This window comes from Microtus oregoni, unplaced genomic scaffold (genome assembly GCF_018167655.1).
Source record: "Microtus oregoni isolate MIOR12 unplaced genomic scaffold, Mior012 000012F_ref0000307, whole genome shotgun sequence".
Classification (NCBI taxonomy): domain Eukaryota; kingdom Metazoa; phylum Chordata; class Mammalia; order Rodentia; family Cricetidae; genus Microtus; species Microtus oregoni.
The window spans coordinates 45720462-45735543 of record NW_024543071.1 but is presented as its reverse complement, the minus strand read 5'-3'; the positions used below and the strand labels follow the sequence as shown (position 1 = coordinate 45735543).

Below are 15082 nucleotides of genomic sequence, written 5' to 3'. Positions count from 1 at the left end.
GAACCTATTCTCTTTGGATGGATACCTTGCTCAGCCTAGATATAGTAAGGAGGTCCTTGGACTTTCCCCAAAAGCAAATGTGCCTTACCCTCTCTGAGGAGTAGATGGGGTGGTTGGGTCAGGGGGTAAATAAAGGTATGGGAGGAGGGGAAGGAGTGGGAATTGGGATTGGTACGTAAAATGAAATAAAGATAGTATGTTTTCTTCTTATAAAATAAATAAAAGATAAAGCCCCAGGAAGGTAGAATGTAGAATAAACATAATAGTTTGGGAGACCTGGGGGTGGCCTGACCCTACAGATAGTACAGGGCACCAGGCTATTAAGTACATACATCCCTAGGTTCCTGGGTGGAAAACGGATATATATGTACTCCATTGAGAAAACAACCCTGTGTTTTTAACATCCCTGTTTCCCCCAGTGCTTATCTGAGACCACAAGGAGTTCATGCCCTCTACAAAGAAGAAAAGGAGACTGAGTCATAAAGATTAGGGCCTTCAACCCTTGAGGTGTCATGCCACATGGAAGCTGTACATGTGTTGTCTCCACTGAGGTTCTCGCCAGCCCAGAGAACTATGATGTGTTCTTTATAATGTGTCAAACTGTAAGGCAAATTGCTTTGTAAAGTCAGATACATTAAATATCCCTATTTTCCCCGGTTAACTCAGAAAAAAATATACAACAACGCTTGTATGTTACCAAGTTACACACAATCCAATTCTATATTATATGTTGTAGCATCTAATATATTCAGAAGTGATTGTTCTTTTAACTCTTGTATGCAGTTCTCAAGAGCGAGGCTTGTCAGGTGAGTTGCTGAAATGGGAAGGCAAAGAACAATAAGAAGCGGTTGTTGGTAGAGGACAGATACATCTCTAAGAACTTGATATTCTAAAAATGAGATTTTAGAGTATTGTATTTACATCAGAGAAGATTCTAACACAAGCTTCAAACATGGATTTTTCTCTTTCACAATTCATGAACTTAAATATAGCTCACGATCTATGAACTTTCAACTTTTGATGATGTATGTGCTTCAATCAAGTCATGGCAACCCTAAGCAATAGAAAGAATGTACTCAAGATGAAATACATATATAAGAGATACGCAAACATATCCACAGGGTAGTTCATGGCACATTCACAAATTGAGTATGCCGAAGCTTGAGGATTGGAAAAGATCATATAATTGATATATTACTTTCACAAACATCACATTGGACAATCCATTAAATTTTCAAGATGGTGCTGGAAAAATGAACCCCTGCAGAGGACTTGAGTTCTGTCACCAGCACCCACATCAAGTGGTTCATAACCACCTAGAACTCCAGCTCCAGAGGAACTGAAGAGTATGAATTCCATGAGCACTTGCACACACATGCAAATACCCCACACAGAGACATACAAATACATATATAAAAATAAGTATTGAGTACTATTAAATTTCAAAATATTAGTTCACAAATATGTAAGACTTAAATATCGGGGTGGTGAACTTTGACAATGCTTCATTACACTGTTTAAATTCTTCTAGATGCTGATATAAAGTATTCAATTGTTGATGGATATGATGAAGTACACCTTTAATCACAGAACATAGGAGGCAGAAGGATAATGATTTCTAGGAGTCTGAGGTCAGCTCGATCTTCATGAGTTCCAGGCAACCCTCAAGTCCATAGTGAGACCATTTCTAATATTGTGATTTCTATTGTTACCATGTTTATGACATATGTGTGTAGGTGCATGCATGCATGCTGTGGCGCTTACACGATTGACAGAGGATAATTTTCCCGTGTTACTATCCCCTCCTTTTCACTGGGGAATCTGAGGACTGTACTCAAGTTGTCTGTCTTAAGAGATGCATGTTTACCTAGTGCACTATCTTACTGGCCCTAGACATTAAGAATCTTTGGAATCTATGTGTTTTTAAATAATGAAATAATTCCTGGCAGTGGTACAAAGACATTTTAATATTTGGCAATCTCTCTGTGTTATCTTTACTACAGGGCATCTCCTGATTCCCAAAGAAGACTGATGAAGAACAGGACAGAGGCAACAGAGTTCATTCTTCTAGGACTAACCAATGCCCCAGAACTGCAGATCCCATTGTTTATCATAATCTGCCTTATCTATTTTATCAATGTGGTTGGAAACTTAGGGATGATTGTGCTGATTCTCTGGGACTCTCGACTCCACACTCCCATGTACTGTTTCCTTGCCAACCTGTCCCTGGTGGACATCTTTTACTCCTCAGCTGTCACTCCAACTGTTGTTGCTGGACTTCTTATAGGAAAGAAAATTGTTTCTTATAATGCGTGTGTTGCTCAGATGTTCATATTTGCAGCCTTTGTCACCACAGAAGATTTCCTTTTGGCTGCAATGGCCTTTGATCGCTATGCCGCGGTGTGCAAACCCCTGCACTACACCACCACAATGACTCCAACTGTATGTATATGTCTGACCATGGCCTGCTATGCTGGTGGTTTTCTGAATTCCTCCATCCACACTGGGGACACATTCAGGCTCTCCTTCTGTGGGTCCAATGTGGTCCATCACTTTTTCTGTGACATTCCAACAGTCATGGTTCTCTCCTGCTCTGATAGACGTGTCAGCGAGATGGTGCTTGTTTATGGGGCAAGCTTTGTTATCTGTTCTGCACTCCTCCTGATCTTAGTATCCTACACATTCATCTTCATCACCATCTTCAAGATGCGCTCAGCTGCAGGATACCAGAAAGCTATGTCCACCTGTGTTTCTCACTTCACTGCCGTCTCCATTTTCTATGGGACACTGATTTTCATGTACTTACAGCCCAGCTCCAGCCACTCCATGGACACTGACAAAACTGTGTCTGTGTTCTACACCATGGTCATCCCCATGCTAAACCCTGTAGTCTACAGCCTGAGGAACAAAGAGGTGAAAAGTGCATTCAAGAAAGTTGTGGAGAAGACAAAATATTCCCTAGGCTTTTGAGTTTAATGGTGTGCTGTAATGCAGCTTCGGGGCTCTCAGGTCTTCTCCAGATACCTAGTGACATTTCCAGTCTACCCTGATGTTAAGTAGAATGCCCTTCTCCTTTCAAATGTTTGTAACTTAGAAAAGGGAAGCAATGATGTAAATACAATATCTGCTTTAGCATGGCTCAAGGGAATTTTAATATATGTGGGCTATATTTTTCTAAACACTCATAGATCATAGTGTTTATTTATTATTTCTATATGCCACTGCTAACATACCTGTAAAACAAGAGGAGAAGAAAAGCCCATGAGAAGTGTCTGCTTGTTACCCACATAGCCCACTTGGGCACACACATATAGGTGTAGAAACATAACTATAGTAGAATGACATCCTGCAAGTGTCCTTTTTCACATGTGTGTTCATCCACGCTCTGCGTGCATATGCATTTAATGTTCATATGTGTATGAGCACATGTGTGTTCAATTTTGTGTGTGCATGTGTGTGTGTGTGCGTGTGTGTGTGTGTGTGTGTGTGTGTGTGTAGAGAGAGAGAGAGAGACTTACAGTTGACACTGGGAGTCTTCATTAGTGGCTAGCTCTCTACTTTATTGATTGAGAATCTTTCAATTAAACCAAGATCTCTTCCATCAACTAGTCTAGATAGCTAGTTTCCTCTGGTAATTCCCTGTTTCCACCTTACAAGTACTGCAATTATAGATGGCCCTCACTCCCTCTTAGCATTTATGTGGGTTCGGAGAATCTAAACTCTGGTCTTCTTGTTAGCATGACATTATTTTTATTAGTCACTTCCCTGTTTTACTGTTTGCTTCCAACAAACAAATAAGTTATTGTGAGAAGAGAATACCGTTTTGTGGTTGTTTCTGTTTAATTGAGGTATGACTCTAAGTGCTACTAGTGATGTAGAAAAATACCCCTATTCTTTGTATATTTTATTAAGAGATAAAGTATCTTAAATGAACTAATATTCCTGTGTGTCTAGGACATTTTACAGAAGCTTAATTTTGCATTATATATTTCAAAGGGAAAATATGTAGAATATAATGAAAGTGGACTGAAAACAAAGGCATTGTTAATTTATTGTCCATGATTATCCACATTTTCACTGCTTTAAAAGTGCCCTGGTACATTCACGTTTCCCATGATTTCCCTCTGCAAGGTCTTCCTAATAAAGTTGTACCATCTGTTGTCACTCATACAATCTGTCCCCTCACTCCACTCACACCGATCTCCTTAATGTTCTTCTCAACTACAAGAATGTCTCCACCTCAGGATGCTTGAATTTGTTGCTTCTTGGATGGAGTTTCCTTGACTACATTCATGTCTCTTTGTAAAGAGATTCAGAGTCTGACTCCTTCATAAGACAGTCACTTTCCTTCCCATGTACACTGTCCCTCCACTCTGCCTTGTTTCTCAGTGCTCATCGGCACCTCAGCTGCAATCTAAATCTAAACAAGAGGATTAGCTTGATCTGTTTGAATGACACACTATTTCATGGCACTTGAATGGAATTTTGACCTATTATAGATACTGCATACATATTTGCTAGATGAATTAATAAATTAAAGCAGTTGAGTCCAGCTGTATCATGAAATGTTCAAACCACTGATGAAGCGTGATAACCACAGTATAAAGCCTAATAAACAGATCTTATTATATTTAGACATGTAGGGGCACAGACTATTTTCAGAGTGTTTCGAACATTTTCATCATCTTTATTCTCACACTACACTGCAGGCTCCATTTGTGGGCTACTTGAATTATTTTCTAAAACTCCCATTTCAAGTGAATCATCTCTCTTTTTTTGACTATTAAAAGGGGAATCATAGATGATTTCTGTCTGCCCCTTGCAGACAAAACAAAAAACAAACAAACAAAAAACAGTAATTGCCCATTCAGCATTGTTGTGCTGCAGTCACATGGTCTTTATAGGGAAAAAGTTTATGAACTGAATACATGCAAAGGTCTCTAGTTTAGTGTGAATATTTATATGTGTACACACAAAGCTATACTTATTTTTGTATCTCACAATCCTGATGATGTTAAGCTAAAAACAAACATGTTAATATCTGGCTCTAATCCAGCAGCGCACTGAATTCATCTGTTCCCATTTGTAACGTCCTCTTCTGGTTGCTTAGAAACATGAGAGTTGCGATTGCCTGTTTATGGATTTATTCCTTCATCTTCACTAAACAAATAAAGAAATTCCATAATTGTTTATTGGCATATTAATGAGAAAGAAATTATGGAATAAAATGCCACATTGGATAGGAACTAGAGGATTTTTGCTGTCAGTGGAACAATTCCCTTTTTGTATTATTTCCTGCTAGCATGCTAAGATGGGGGGGATATTCTCGAATCTTGAAATGACAATTTCATTTTGTCAGTATCATATAGTTTTCCTGACTGTTGTTCTGGCCAGACCTTCTGATACACTTCTGCAAAGCTAGTGAAAATGAAATATCTTCTTTGAGCTTGATATTACATGAGCGGTTTCTGTACTTTCCCTCTTGAGTGTCACATATGTTATGAATTTCATGTTTAGCCCTAGCTATATTTATCATGAAAGAAAACTTTGACAAGTGCTTAGTCAGTTTAGCAAAACATTTGCTTTTATTTTCTCTTTATTATAATAATTTGTTTTAGTATGTGGTTGACTTTCATGTAGGGAAGTACCTTTTCATTCCTGGAATGACATAGTAATAATAATAGTTTGTAACATGCTTAAACGTGTGTCTGTGTGTGTGTGTGCGAGCGTGTGTGTGTGTGTGTGTGTGTATGTGTGTGCATTCAAGAGAGATATTGTCTATAATTTTCTTTCTTTGATGTTTTGTCCAGCATTGGTTTCAAGAAATGTTGACTTCACAGAATAGGCTACAAAGTATTTCCTATTGCCTCTGGTCATAAAAAAAAACTTTAGGAAAATACAGTCAGACTATCTTTGTTTGCAGTCGACAACCAGTGGAAATAGCTGAGCAAGGTGGTACCTGTCTTTATTTCCAGCACTGAGAAGGCTAAGGGTGGTCTGGGCTATAGGGAGTCCCTGTCACAAATCATAAGGAAACAAACCAATCATAATCAGAACAGTGTGTGTTGCTTAATTGAAGGGTAAACAATGTACCAACAGCTTTTAATACAATATAAATGTACATTAGAAAAAGTTCTATGACCAATAAGGCTAAACTGCAAGTGGACCTCAAGTGTAAAAATCTAAGTAAAAGGGATCAGAAGCAGTGATTACAATTCCCAAGGGTCTGGTTAAAGCCGGTGTCACAAAGGTAAATTATATGGACACAAAGGGTTTGGTGTTTTGAAGGTCTACTATATGAAAGAATAGCAGAGTCTGCAAGAGCTTTTAAAAAAATTAATGAAGGATGATCATGAGAGTAGTAACATGTATATACCTTTGACCAAATTGTGAAGGATATATACTAAATCATTTATTTATTGGTGTCTATAAGTTATACATTACTTGAGAATAAAGGAAATAATGGGTGATAAAAATGTATGGTACATTTAAACCATGTGTTTTAGATTCAGCAATAGTTTAATTGCTTTTTCCTTATAAAGGTGAAATAAGGACCTACAGGTACCCGCAAGGGGAGCATCTCCAGAGAGCTCAGTGTCTCCATAATGCCTGGCTCGCTCATGAGCACTGCCCTTTGAAGTTAATCCTGGTGATCTACGTTATAGGAGCCAGATGGCAAGCTGACCACTTTGGTTATCGTTCAGTCATCTGAATGTTGACATTTCCTTCCACACACTGCTTTTCTTTTGAACTGAAGATTTCCTTGGAATCTTCAAATGTGGTTGAAAAAACATCCAAGATAAAACCTGTTCTGAAGAACCTGGGAGAAATAAGCAGTTAGCAAGCTCTTCTGTGCTCCTTCCTCTGCTTGTACTCCACAGACACAAGTCTATGGATTATATGGGAGAAGAAATGATAGACTCTTTCTTTTACAAGTAAGGAGAAAGTAAGAGAGCTCTCTCAGGACACAGGGAATACATGCTATGGCTGGGGAGTTTGAGTGTTTTTCTGTTTTTTGTTGCTTTAGAAAGTTCAGCACCTTTTGATTGTTCCCTGCCAGAGAGCCCCTTTGATGATACCATGCATAACTCCATGGAAGGACTTCTCATTGCAAACACACTGCTCAGAACTGACTGTTTAAGGAGCAAGGTAAGTTTCAATATCACCACCCACTTTTAGTGAAAAGTCCAGCTCACACAAAAGTAGTATTAGCAGGACCACTGTGAGTCATTTGAGCCCAGAGCTCAAGGGCCTGGACCCTTTTCTAAGACACAGAGTTAGATCTGTCTTGCAAACATTGGGATTTTGTCACTGGAGAGCTGAATGGTGCTTATGAAATATCAGTGTCCTGCTTTCTAATAATCCTAGAGAAACAGTAGAGATGAGGTGCTGGCTGGTCAGGTAATGATTTTATTTGCTATATTCTGATCTCTCACTGGAACTTAAAAAGCATGAATTAAAATGATGTGTTTTTAGACCAGAGAAAGGACTCTAACTTAAGAGAAAAAGAGCTAATATTCATTTTAGTGAATCTCACCCAAATCCCATAATCTCATTTTAAATTTAACCCAAGACATTTATCCATAGACTGTACCTTTGAGTAAAACAACTTTTTGTAAAGATTTCACTACTTATATATGGAATCACCACTCTTGAAACTAGTTGTAAAAAACTAGAATATCACTAAATTTTACAAACAATGAATGGTAAATCAACAGTGGTAATATGTTTTATTCTCATACAAGCACAATTATACACACAAGAAATCACACACATACTTATTCATTAGGCTCTTGTGGCATTTTGTAACACCTAGCATGTATATGTGGTTGTGTGTGTTAAGGTTTACAGAAAGTCCTGTTTGCTAGTCTTATCAAGTGAGCTTCTGGAAGAGTTAGAAAAAACCTAAGAAGAAGTAGTAGTTGGTAGTGGATAGATGCTTGTCTAGGGCTTAAAAATTCCAACAAAACATTTTAAATATATTATGCTTATATTAGAAAAGATTCCATCAAAAACTTCAAAAATAAATTTTTAACTATAATAAGTCATGATTCTAAATATAATGCACAAACTATGAACTGTCAACTTTTGGAGAAGTTTGTGTTTTAATCAAGTTATGGCATCCTAAGCAAAAGAAGGAAAATTTACTAAAGCTGAAATAGAGATATGTAAAAAATATTAAACAAAAGAGTGGCTGGTATGGATTCCATAAAACAATCAATCCAATAAGCAGAGCATGAGTGATTGGGGTTCACTTAAGACCCACTGGATTGTGTGTAAAAAAGGAAGTTGGGGAATGAGATTTCCATTCATCCACACTTGATAGCCTATATGTTTCCAGAAACTTTTCTCAGTTCTCAAGAAGAGCAGAGTTCCATTCTAATACCTAGTGATGATGATGATGACGATGATGACGATGATGATGACGATAACGATGACGGTGACGACAATGATGATGGTGGATGATGATGACCATGATGACAATGACAACTGCACAGCTAGGAATCATGCAGCTCTGCTAGATATTAGTGTTTTGTTCATTTAAAACATAAATTTTCTCATTCAATTTAGAAAACAATACCTTAACGCTGAACACATTATCACCATCATTTTGTAGATACAGAAGTTCTGGCTTAGGAGACAGGGTCAGCCAATGGTTCTTTGGCTGCAAATTCTCGCCAAAACCAAAGTTTTCTACCTGATGCTACCTGGTACTTTTATCTCCTTTATTATAATTATCAGTGTGCTTATAGAAGCCCCTTCTGCTCTGATCATCTTACTAGAACTGTAATGTGTATATCTCTCAGTTAGTTAGTTTACTGCACAAAGCTTTAAGATTGAAGTGATCCAGGAAAAACAATGGCTAACTATGAACTGCAACTTGACTTAATCTTAGGTTACACCACTGAATTTGATAACCATTTTTTTTTCCTCTGGGACCAACATTTGGTTTGCAAATGAGCTTTGTCAATGTATTTAATACTTGGCATTTGGTGATCTGAAATATAAGAGAAGTAGCCACTGTTCAAATTTGGTCAGAGATATGGGAGTAAATGTCTAGAAGTTTCCAGAGAGCCGTCCTTGACACATTTCACACAGAAGTCGGTAAATGTGTAGGGATGGGAAATGGTAACCTTGCTGATCTTCAATCTTCAGAAATATCATGTTGGGTAATAATTGACTTTCCAAAGTATCAGCCCACAAATATGTAAGACTTACTACTGAAGTTATGGACTCTAAAAATATTTCATTCAATTGATCTAAGTCTTTTAGGCAGAAATTTCTCATTTACCTTATGCTTTAATTATAGAGAATCTTCCATTTTTGTTGGGAGTGTGTGTGTGTGTGTGTGTCTGTGTATGAGGTGTGTGAGTGTGTGTTTTTCAGTCAGTATGTGGGGGCCAGTGGACATCTTTTGAGGCTTGGTTCATTATTTTCATACTATTAAGGTCTAAGTATTGAATTTAGACTATCAGACTTCATGGCAAGCACTTTAACTCAGTGACTCATCTCATTGGCCCTCGTTACAAAAATGTTTGAAACACATATTCTTGTTATAATGAAATAAACCATGACTTTGGTGTGAAGATACATCAGTTTATTTGTAATATCTTTTATCCTTAATAATGTCTCCTTACTTCTTTTTGCTACAGGGCGTCTCCTGATTCCCAAATAATGCTGATGGAGAACAAGACAGAGGTTACAGAGTTCATCCTTCTAGGACTAACCAATGCACCAGAACTGCAGGCTCCTCTCTTTATCATGTTCACTCTCATCTACTTCATTAACATGGTTGGAAACTTAGGGATGATTGTGCTGATTCTCTGGGACTCTCGACTCCACACTCCCATGTATATTTTTCTTGGTAACTTGTCTCTGGTGGACATCTTTTACTCCTCAGCTGTCACTCCAACTGTTGTTGCTGGACTTCTTGTAGGAAACCAAGTCATTTCCTACAGTGCTTGTGCTGCTCAGATGTTCTTATTTGTAGTCTTTGCTACGGCAGAGAATTTTCTCTTGGCTGCAATGGCCTTTGATCGCTATGCCGCGGTGTGCAAACCCCTGCACTACACCACCACAATGACTCCAACTATGTGTGCATGTCTGACTGGAGCCTGCTATGCTGGTGGTTTTCTGAATTCCTCCATCCACACTGGGGACACATTCAGGCTCTCCTTCTGTGGGTCCAATGTGGTCCATCACTTTTTCTGTGATGTTCCAGCAGTCATGGTTCTCTCCTGCTCTGATAGACGTGTCAGCGAGATGGTCCTTCTTTATGGGGCAAGTTTTGTTATCTGTTCTGCACTTGTTGTTATTTTGATATCCTACATATTCATCTTCATCACCATCTTCAAGATGCGCTCAGCTGCAGGATACCAGAAAGCTATGTCCACCTGTGTTTCTCACTTCACTGCCGTCTCCATTTTCTATGGGACACTGATTTTCATGTACTTACAGCCCAGCTCCAGCCACTCCATGGACACTGACAAAACTGTGTCTGTGTTCTACACCATGGTCATCCCCATGCTAAACCCTGTAGTCTACAGCCTGAGGAACAAAGAGGTGAAAAGTGCATTCAAGAAAGTTGTGGAGAAGACAAAATATTCCCTAGGCTTTTGAGCTTAGTATTTAATGGTGTGCTGTAATGCAGCTTCGGGGCTCTCAGGTCTTCTCCAGATACCTAGTGACATTTCCAGTCTACCCTGATGTTAAGTAGAATGCCCTTCTCCTTTCAAATGTTTGTAACTTAGAAAAGGGAAGCAATGATGTAAATACAATATCTGCTTTAGCATGGCTAAATGGAATTTTAATATATGTAGGCTATATTTTTCTAAACACTCATAGATCATAGTGTTTATTTATTATTTCTATATGCCACTGCTAACATACCTGTAAAACAAGAGGAGAAGAAAAGCCCATGAGAAGAAGTGTCTGCTTATGACCCACATGGGCACACACTACAAGAACGGAAAAGTATTCAGACATAAGTGGAAGACTCCTTTTTGGGTGTCTTTGTTTGTTTGGTTTTTTTTTTTTGCATCTCTATTTTGTGTGTATGTTTTATGTATGCATGTTTGCATATCTGTAGGCACACTGTGCATGAGAGTACACACGTGGAAACCAGAGGATGGGTTTCTTTTTCAATGGTTCTCCACATAATACATTGTGGCAGGCAAATGAACACAGACCTGGCAGAATAGCCAGTCCAGTTAGTAACCTTTCTCTGGAATCTCTATCTTCTGAGTGCTTGCATTGCAGATGTTCCCCTATGGTCTCAGCGTTGGCATTACAAATGGGCTCCTATGCTTCCCTGGCATTTATGTGAATTCTGACTCTTGTTCTCATGTTTGCATGGCAAGTTCTTTATCCTCTGACACATCTCAGGTCCACTGCTAGTGTTCAATAAAAATAAGATAGTTCATTAAGGTATTGAAATATCACTTACAATTGTTTTTTTCTTAGTTGAATAACTACTCTAATTCCTCCAAGTGATACTGGTTTAAATACATGTGTCAATATTTTGGGAGTATTTCATTGAGCGATAGAAATCTAAAGTATATTCCCACACTCCCTTCCTTCTAGATCCCCCACCTCCCTTCTCCCCCAGATCCATTGCTCCTCACTTTCCCTTCAGAAAAGAGCAGTCCTCCCACTGATATCAACCATACACAATATAATAAGATGCAATAAGACTAGACTTAAACCCTCCCATCAAGGCTGGACAAGGCAGCCTAGTAGGAGAAAAGGGGTCTCGTGAGCAGGCAAAAGCATTGTTAACTGAGGAGGGAAGCAGCCTCCCGTTAGCACCAGGGCACGCAGAAAACTGTGAATACAACAAGATACTAGACTTTTTCTATCTGAGGGGAAAATAAGGAAACACAGATACTTTTTGATGGTGACTTTCACTTTTCTTCATCTTGAAAACAATTCTCTGGAAATCTCTCTCACTCCTCTACATAGCTCTCTATAGCAGCCTCCTTCTCCACTGCTGCTCCTCGCACAAAACTCTGGACAGTTAGATGTTACATTTTAAGGCCATTCTCATAACACATAAATCATGTAGTTTTTCTCAGGCCAGGGAGGTCATTTTCAGTAATGCTTGGCCACGCGTGAAGCCTCAAAGCTAGGGTTCTCCGATAGAAAGTAAACAGTTTGTTGAACCGTGAGCCCATAACATAAACTGAGGCTGGGACTAGGGCAAAAAGTCAATTGTTGAGAAAGTTATTTCTACTAAAGCTGCCTCAAGCTCTGACCTGACCTGGGCAACTGACCTCATGTATTTGTCTCCAGTGGCATCCAAATATTCATCTCAGGGACAACCAGATTGGTTTGAATGCGCTCTGAAGTCTAAAATTAGCTGTCTTTGTGAATGAGAATGCTATTGTTTTTCTCTGAAAGTTTGAGTAATGAAAAATATTTTAATATCATTTATATTCACCAAAAATATACAGATTAAACATAAATCATCTTCCTGACTCTTGACAACTATATGTGTGCCCAATAGATGGTTTATAGGCATGAGACAAACACACAAGCAGTGGAAACACACCCATAGCTCTTCTTAGGAAAGAAATGCAGTTCTTATAGAAGAAATGAAGTGACACATGAGAGAAATTACAGACAAGAGCAACTGGTCATTTATAGTCAGTAACTACACAGCTCTTTTAGGCAAGGCTCTCTATCAGAGAGTCATTCATCTGGTGGGCTGACCTTCTGGATACTAGTTGTCACCTCCTGTAAACCCTCCACCCCACAGCCTTATGTATAAGAAAATCAGAGACACCCCCAATTCCACTGTTAAGAGTCCCCACAAAGACACCAAGCCAAACTGTTATCATTCATAATGCTGGTGACCCAAGGCTATCTTCAAATGGTGAAGCTGTGGGTCACCCATGGCCTTGGTGGGTCCCCTGGCTGATAGCCTGAGGCCTCAGCAGGAGACAGACAAATATAAAGGCCATGTAGAGAGAGTTAGGGTATAGATATTATTTAGTGTGTTATGGAAGAAAAAGGGAGAGGGAAAGGGGAGAAGAGAGAAGAAGAGAGAGAGGCAGAAGCTGCCAGTCCAGAAGAAGGGCAGACAAACAGAGAGAGAGAAGGTAGAAGAGCAGCTTGCCTTGGCAGAAGAGGGAAGTTGGCAGTGGCCAGGGTTTGTCTCTTAAAGGGACAGGGTACCCAAATAACAGACCAGGCAATCAGATTACACAAACAACCACAGTATGAGTTGAGAAGGCCTAGAGCAGACCAACGCAGGCTCTGTGACTGCCACTTCAGTCTTTGTGAAACTCTATGAACCTTGCTTAGCTGATTCTGTAGGTTGTGTTCTTTGGGTGTCCTCCACCCTTCTGGCTCCTATAATTCTTCTTCTTCCTCTTACATGGGGTTCTAAGAGCTCTGCCTAGTGTTTAGCTATGAATCTTTGCATCTGCTCCCATTAAGTTGGTGGAGGAAGCCACTCTTATGACAATGGGGTAGGCACTAAGCTATGAGTATAGCAGAATATCATTAGGAATCATTACATTGATTTTTGTTGTGCTATTTTGTTTTATTTTTGTCACTTGTGTTTGATTCTTCACCTCTGTGGTGATTTGAAAGAAAACGAGCCCTATAAGCTCATAGGGAGTAGCATTACTAGAAGATGTGTCCTTATTAGAGTAGGTGTGACTTTGTTGGAGGAAGTACATCTCAAGAAGGTAGTCTTTCAGGTCTTAAATGCTCAAGCCATGTCTATTGTGACATTCACTTCCTGCTGCCTGCTTCTTTAGATGTAGAACTCTCAACTCCTTCTCCAGCACCATGTCTGTCTGCTTGCCACCATGCTTCCCACCATGACAGTAATGGACTAAACCTCTGAATCTTAAGTCAGCTCCAAATAAATGTTACCTTTATAAGAGTTGGCAGAGCCACAGTGTCTCATCACAGCAAGAGAAACCCTAAGATAACCTCTGAACCATCCCACTACTGGATCTAGGCACTGCAGGCTGTATTGGGCATGAACTCTGTCTTAAGGCTTAGGCTTCTTGACAAAACCCACAAGCTCTGAGCCACCATTGGGCCAGAACATCTTGCAGGTAGAACAGGTCGTGGGTAGGAGGTATGTGTGACTGAGCTAGTATTTACGTCTAACCACTGGGAGCCTAGTCTGGTTATAAAAGATGGCCACTTCAGGCTCCAAGCCCTCCTCTATGAGGAAATCTTGTTAAGGTCACCCTCATAGGTTCCATGAAGTTTGCACAGCATTAGGTTTCCACATTACCCCTTAAATGGCCACCTATTCCAGTACTCTCTCCTTCTACCCCTCCCTACCCACCTGATCACTCCTGTTTCCATCTCTACCGGTCCCCAGTCCACCTGCAAAATCTAGTGTAGTTCCACTTTCAAGGTTAAAAAAAAAGTATCTTAAATGAATGTATTCTTTTCTCTTTGTGAAACTAACTTATAGACATTTGTTTGTTATAGTATACATCAAAAGGAAAAATTAGGCAGTGCATCATGAAAGTGGACTGAAAACAAAGGCATTGTTAATTCATTGTCCATGATTATCCACATTTTCACTGCTTTGAAAGTGCCCTGGCATATTCACGTTTCCCATGATTTCCCTCTGCAAGGTCTTCTGAATGTTAGTGATGCTCATTTATCCTTAATAAAGTTGTACCATCTTGTCCCTTATATAATCTGTCACCTCACTCCACTCACACCGATCTCCTTAATGTTCTTCTCAACTACAAGAATGTCTCCACCTCAGGATGCTTGAACTTGTTGCTTCCTTGGATGGAGTTTCCTTGACTACATTCATGTCTCTCTGTAAAGAGATTCAGAGTCTGATTCCTTCATAAGACAGTCACTTTCCTTCCCATGTGCACTGACCCTCCACTAAGCCTTGTTTTCACAGTGCTCAGCAGCAGCTCAGCTGCAATCTAAATCAAAGTGAGTACATTAGCTTGATCTGTTTTAATTACACAAGCCTGCTTGTTACCCTTGCCTGTCCCTGCTAATGTGGCCAAAAAGCTAAAACTAGATAGGTCATGGATCTAGGAGGAAAGCATTATTTTACTGCTAAAGGAGTATAGCAATAAAATGA

General features: G+C 39.4%; 2 protein-coding genes across 2 annotated transcripts; both read left to right on the top strand.

Annotated features, from left to right (window-relative positions):
* Window positions 1-2031: 2031 nt before the first annotated feature.
* Window positions 2032-2970, top strand: LOC121454430 (olfactory receptor 5B3-like). The gene has a single exon (XM_041661762.1). The coding sequence runs from the start codon at window positions 2032-2034 to the stop codon at window positions 2968-2970; it is 939 nt and encodes a 312-aa protein (XP_041517696.1).
* A 6708-nt stretch (window positions 2971-9678) lies between these two features.
* On the top strand, window positions 9679-10620 carry LOC121454427 (olfactory receptor 5B3-like). Its single transcript, XM_041661758.1, has one exon. It carries the CDS (start codon window positions 9682-9684, stop codon window positions 10618-10620), a length of 939 nt encoding a protein of 312 aa, XP_041517692.1. The 5' UTR covers window positions 9679-9681.
* Window positions 10621-15082: the final 4462 nt, after the last annotated feature.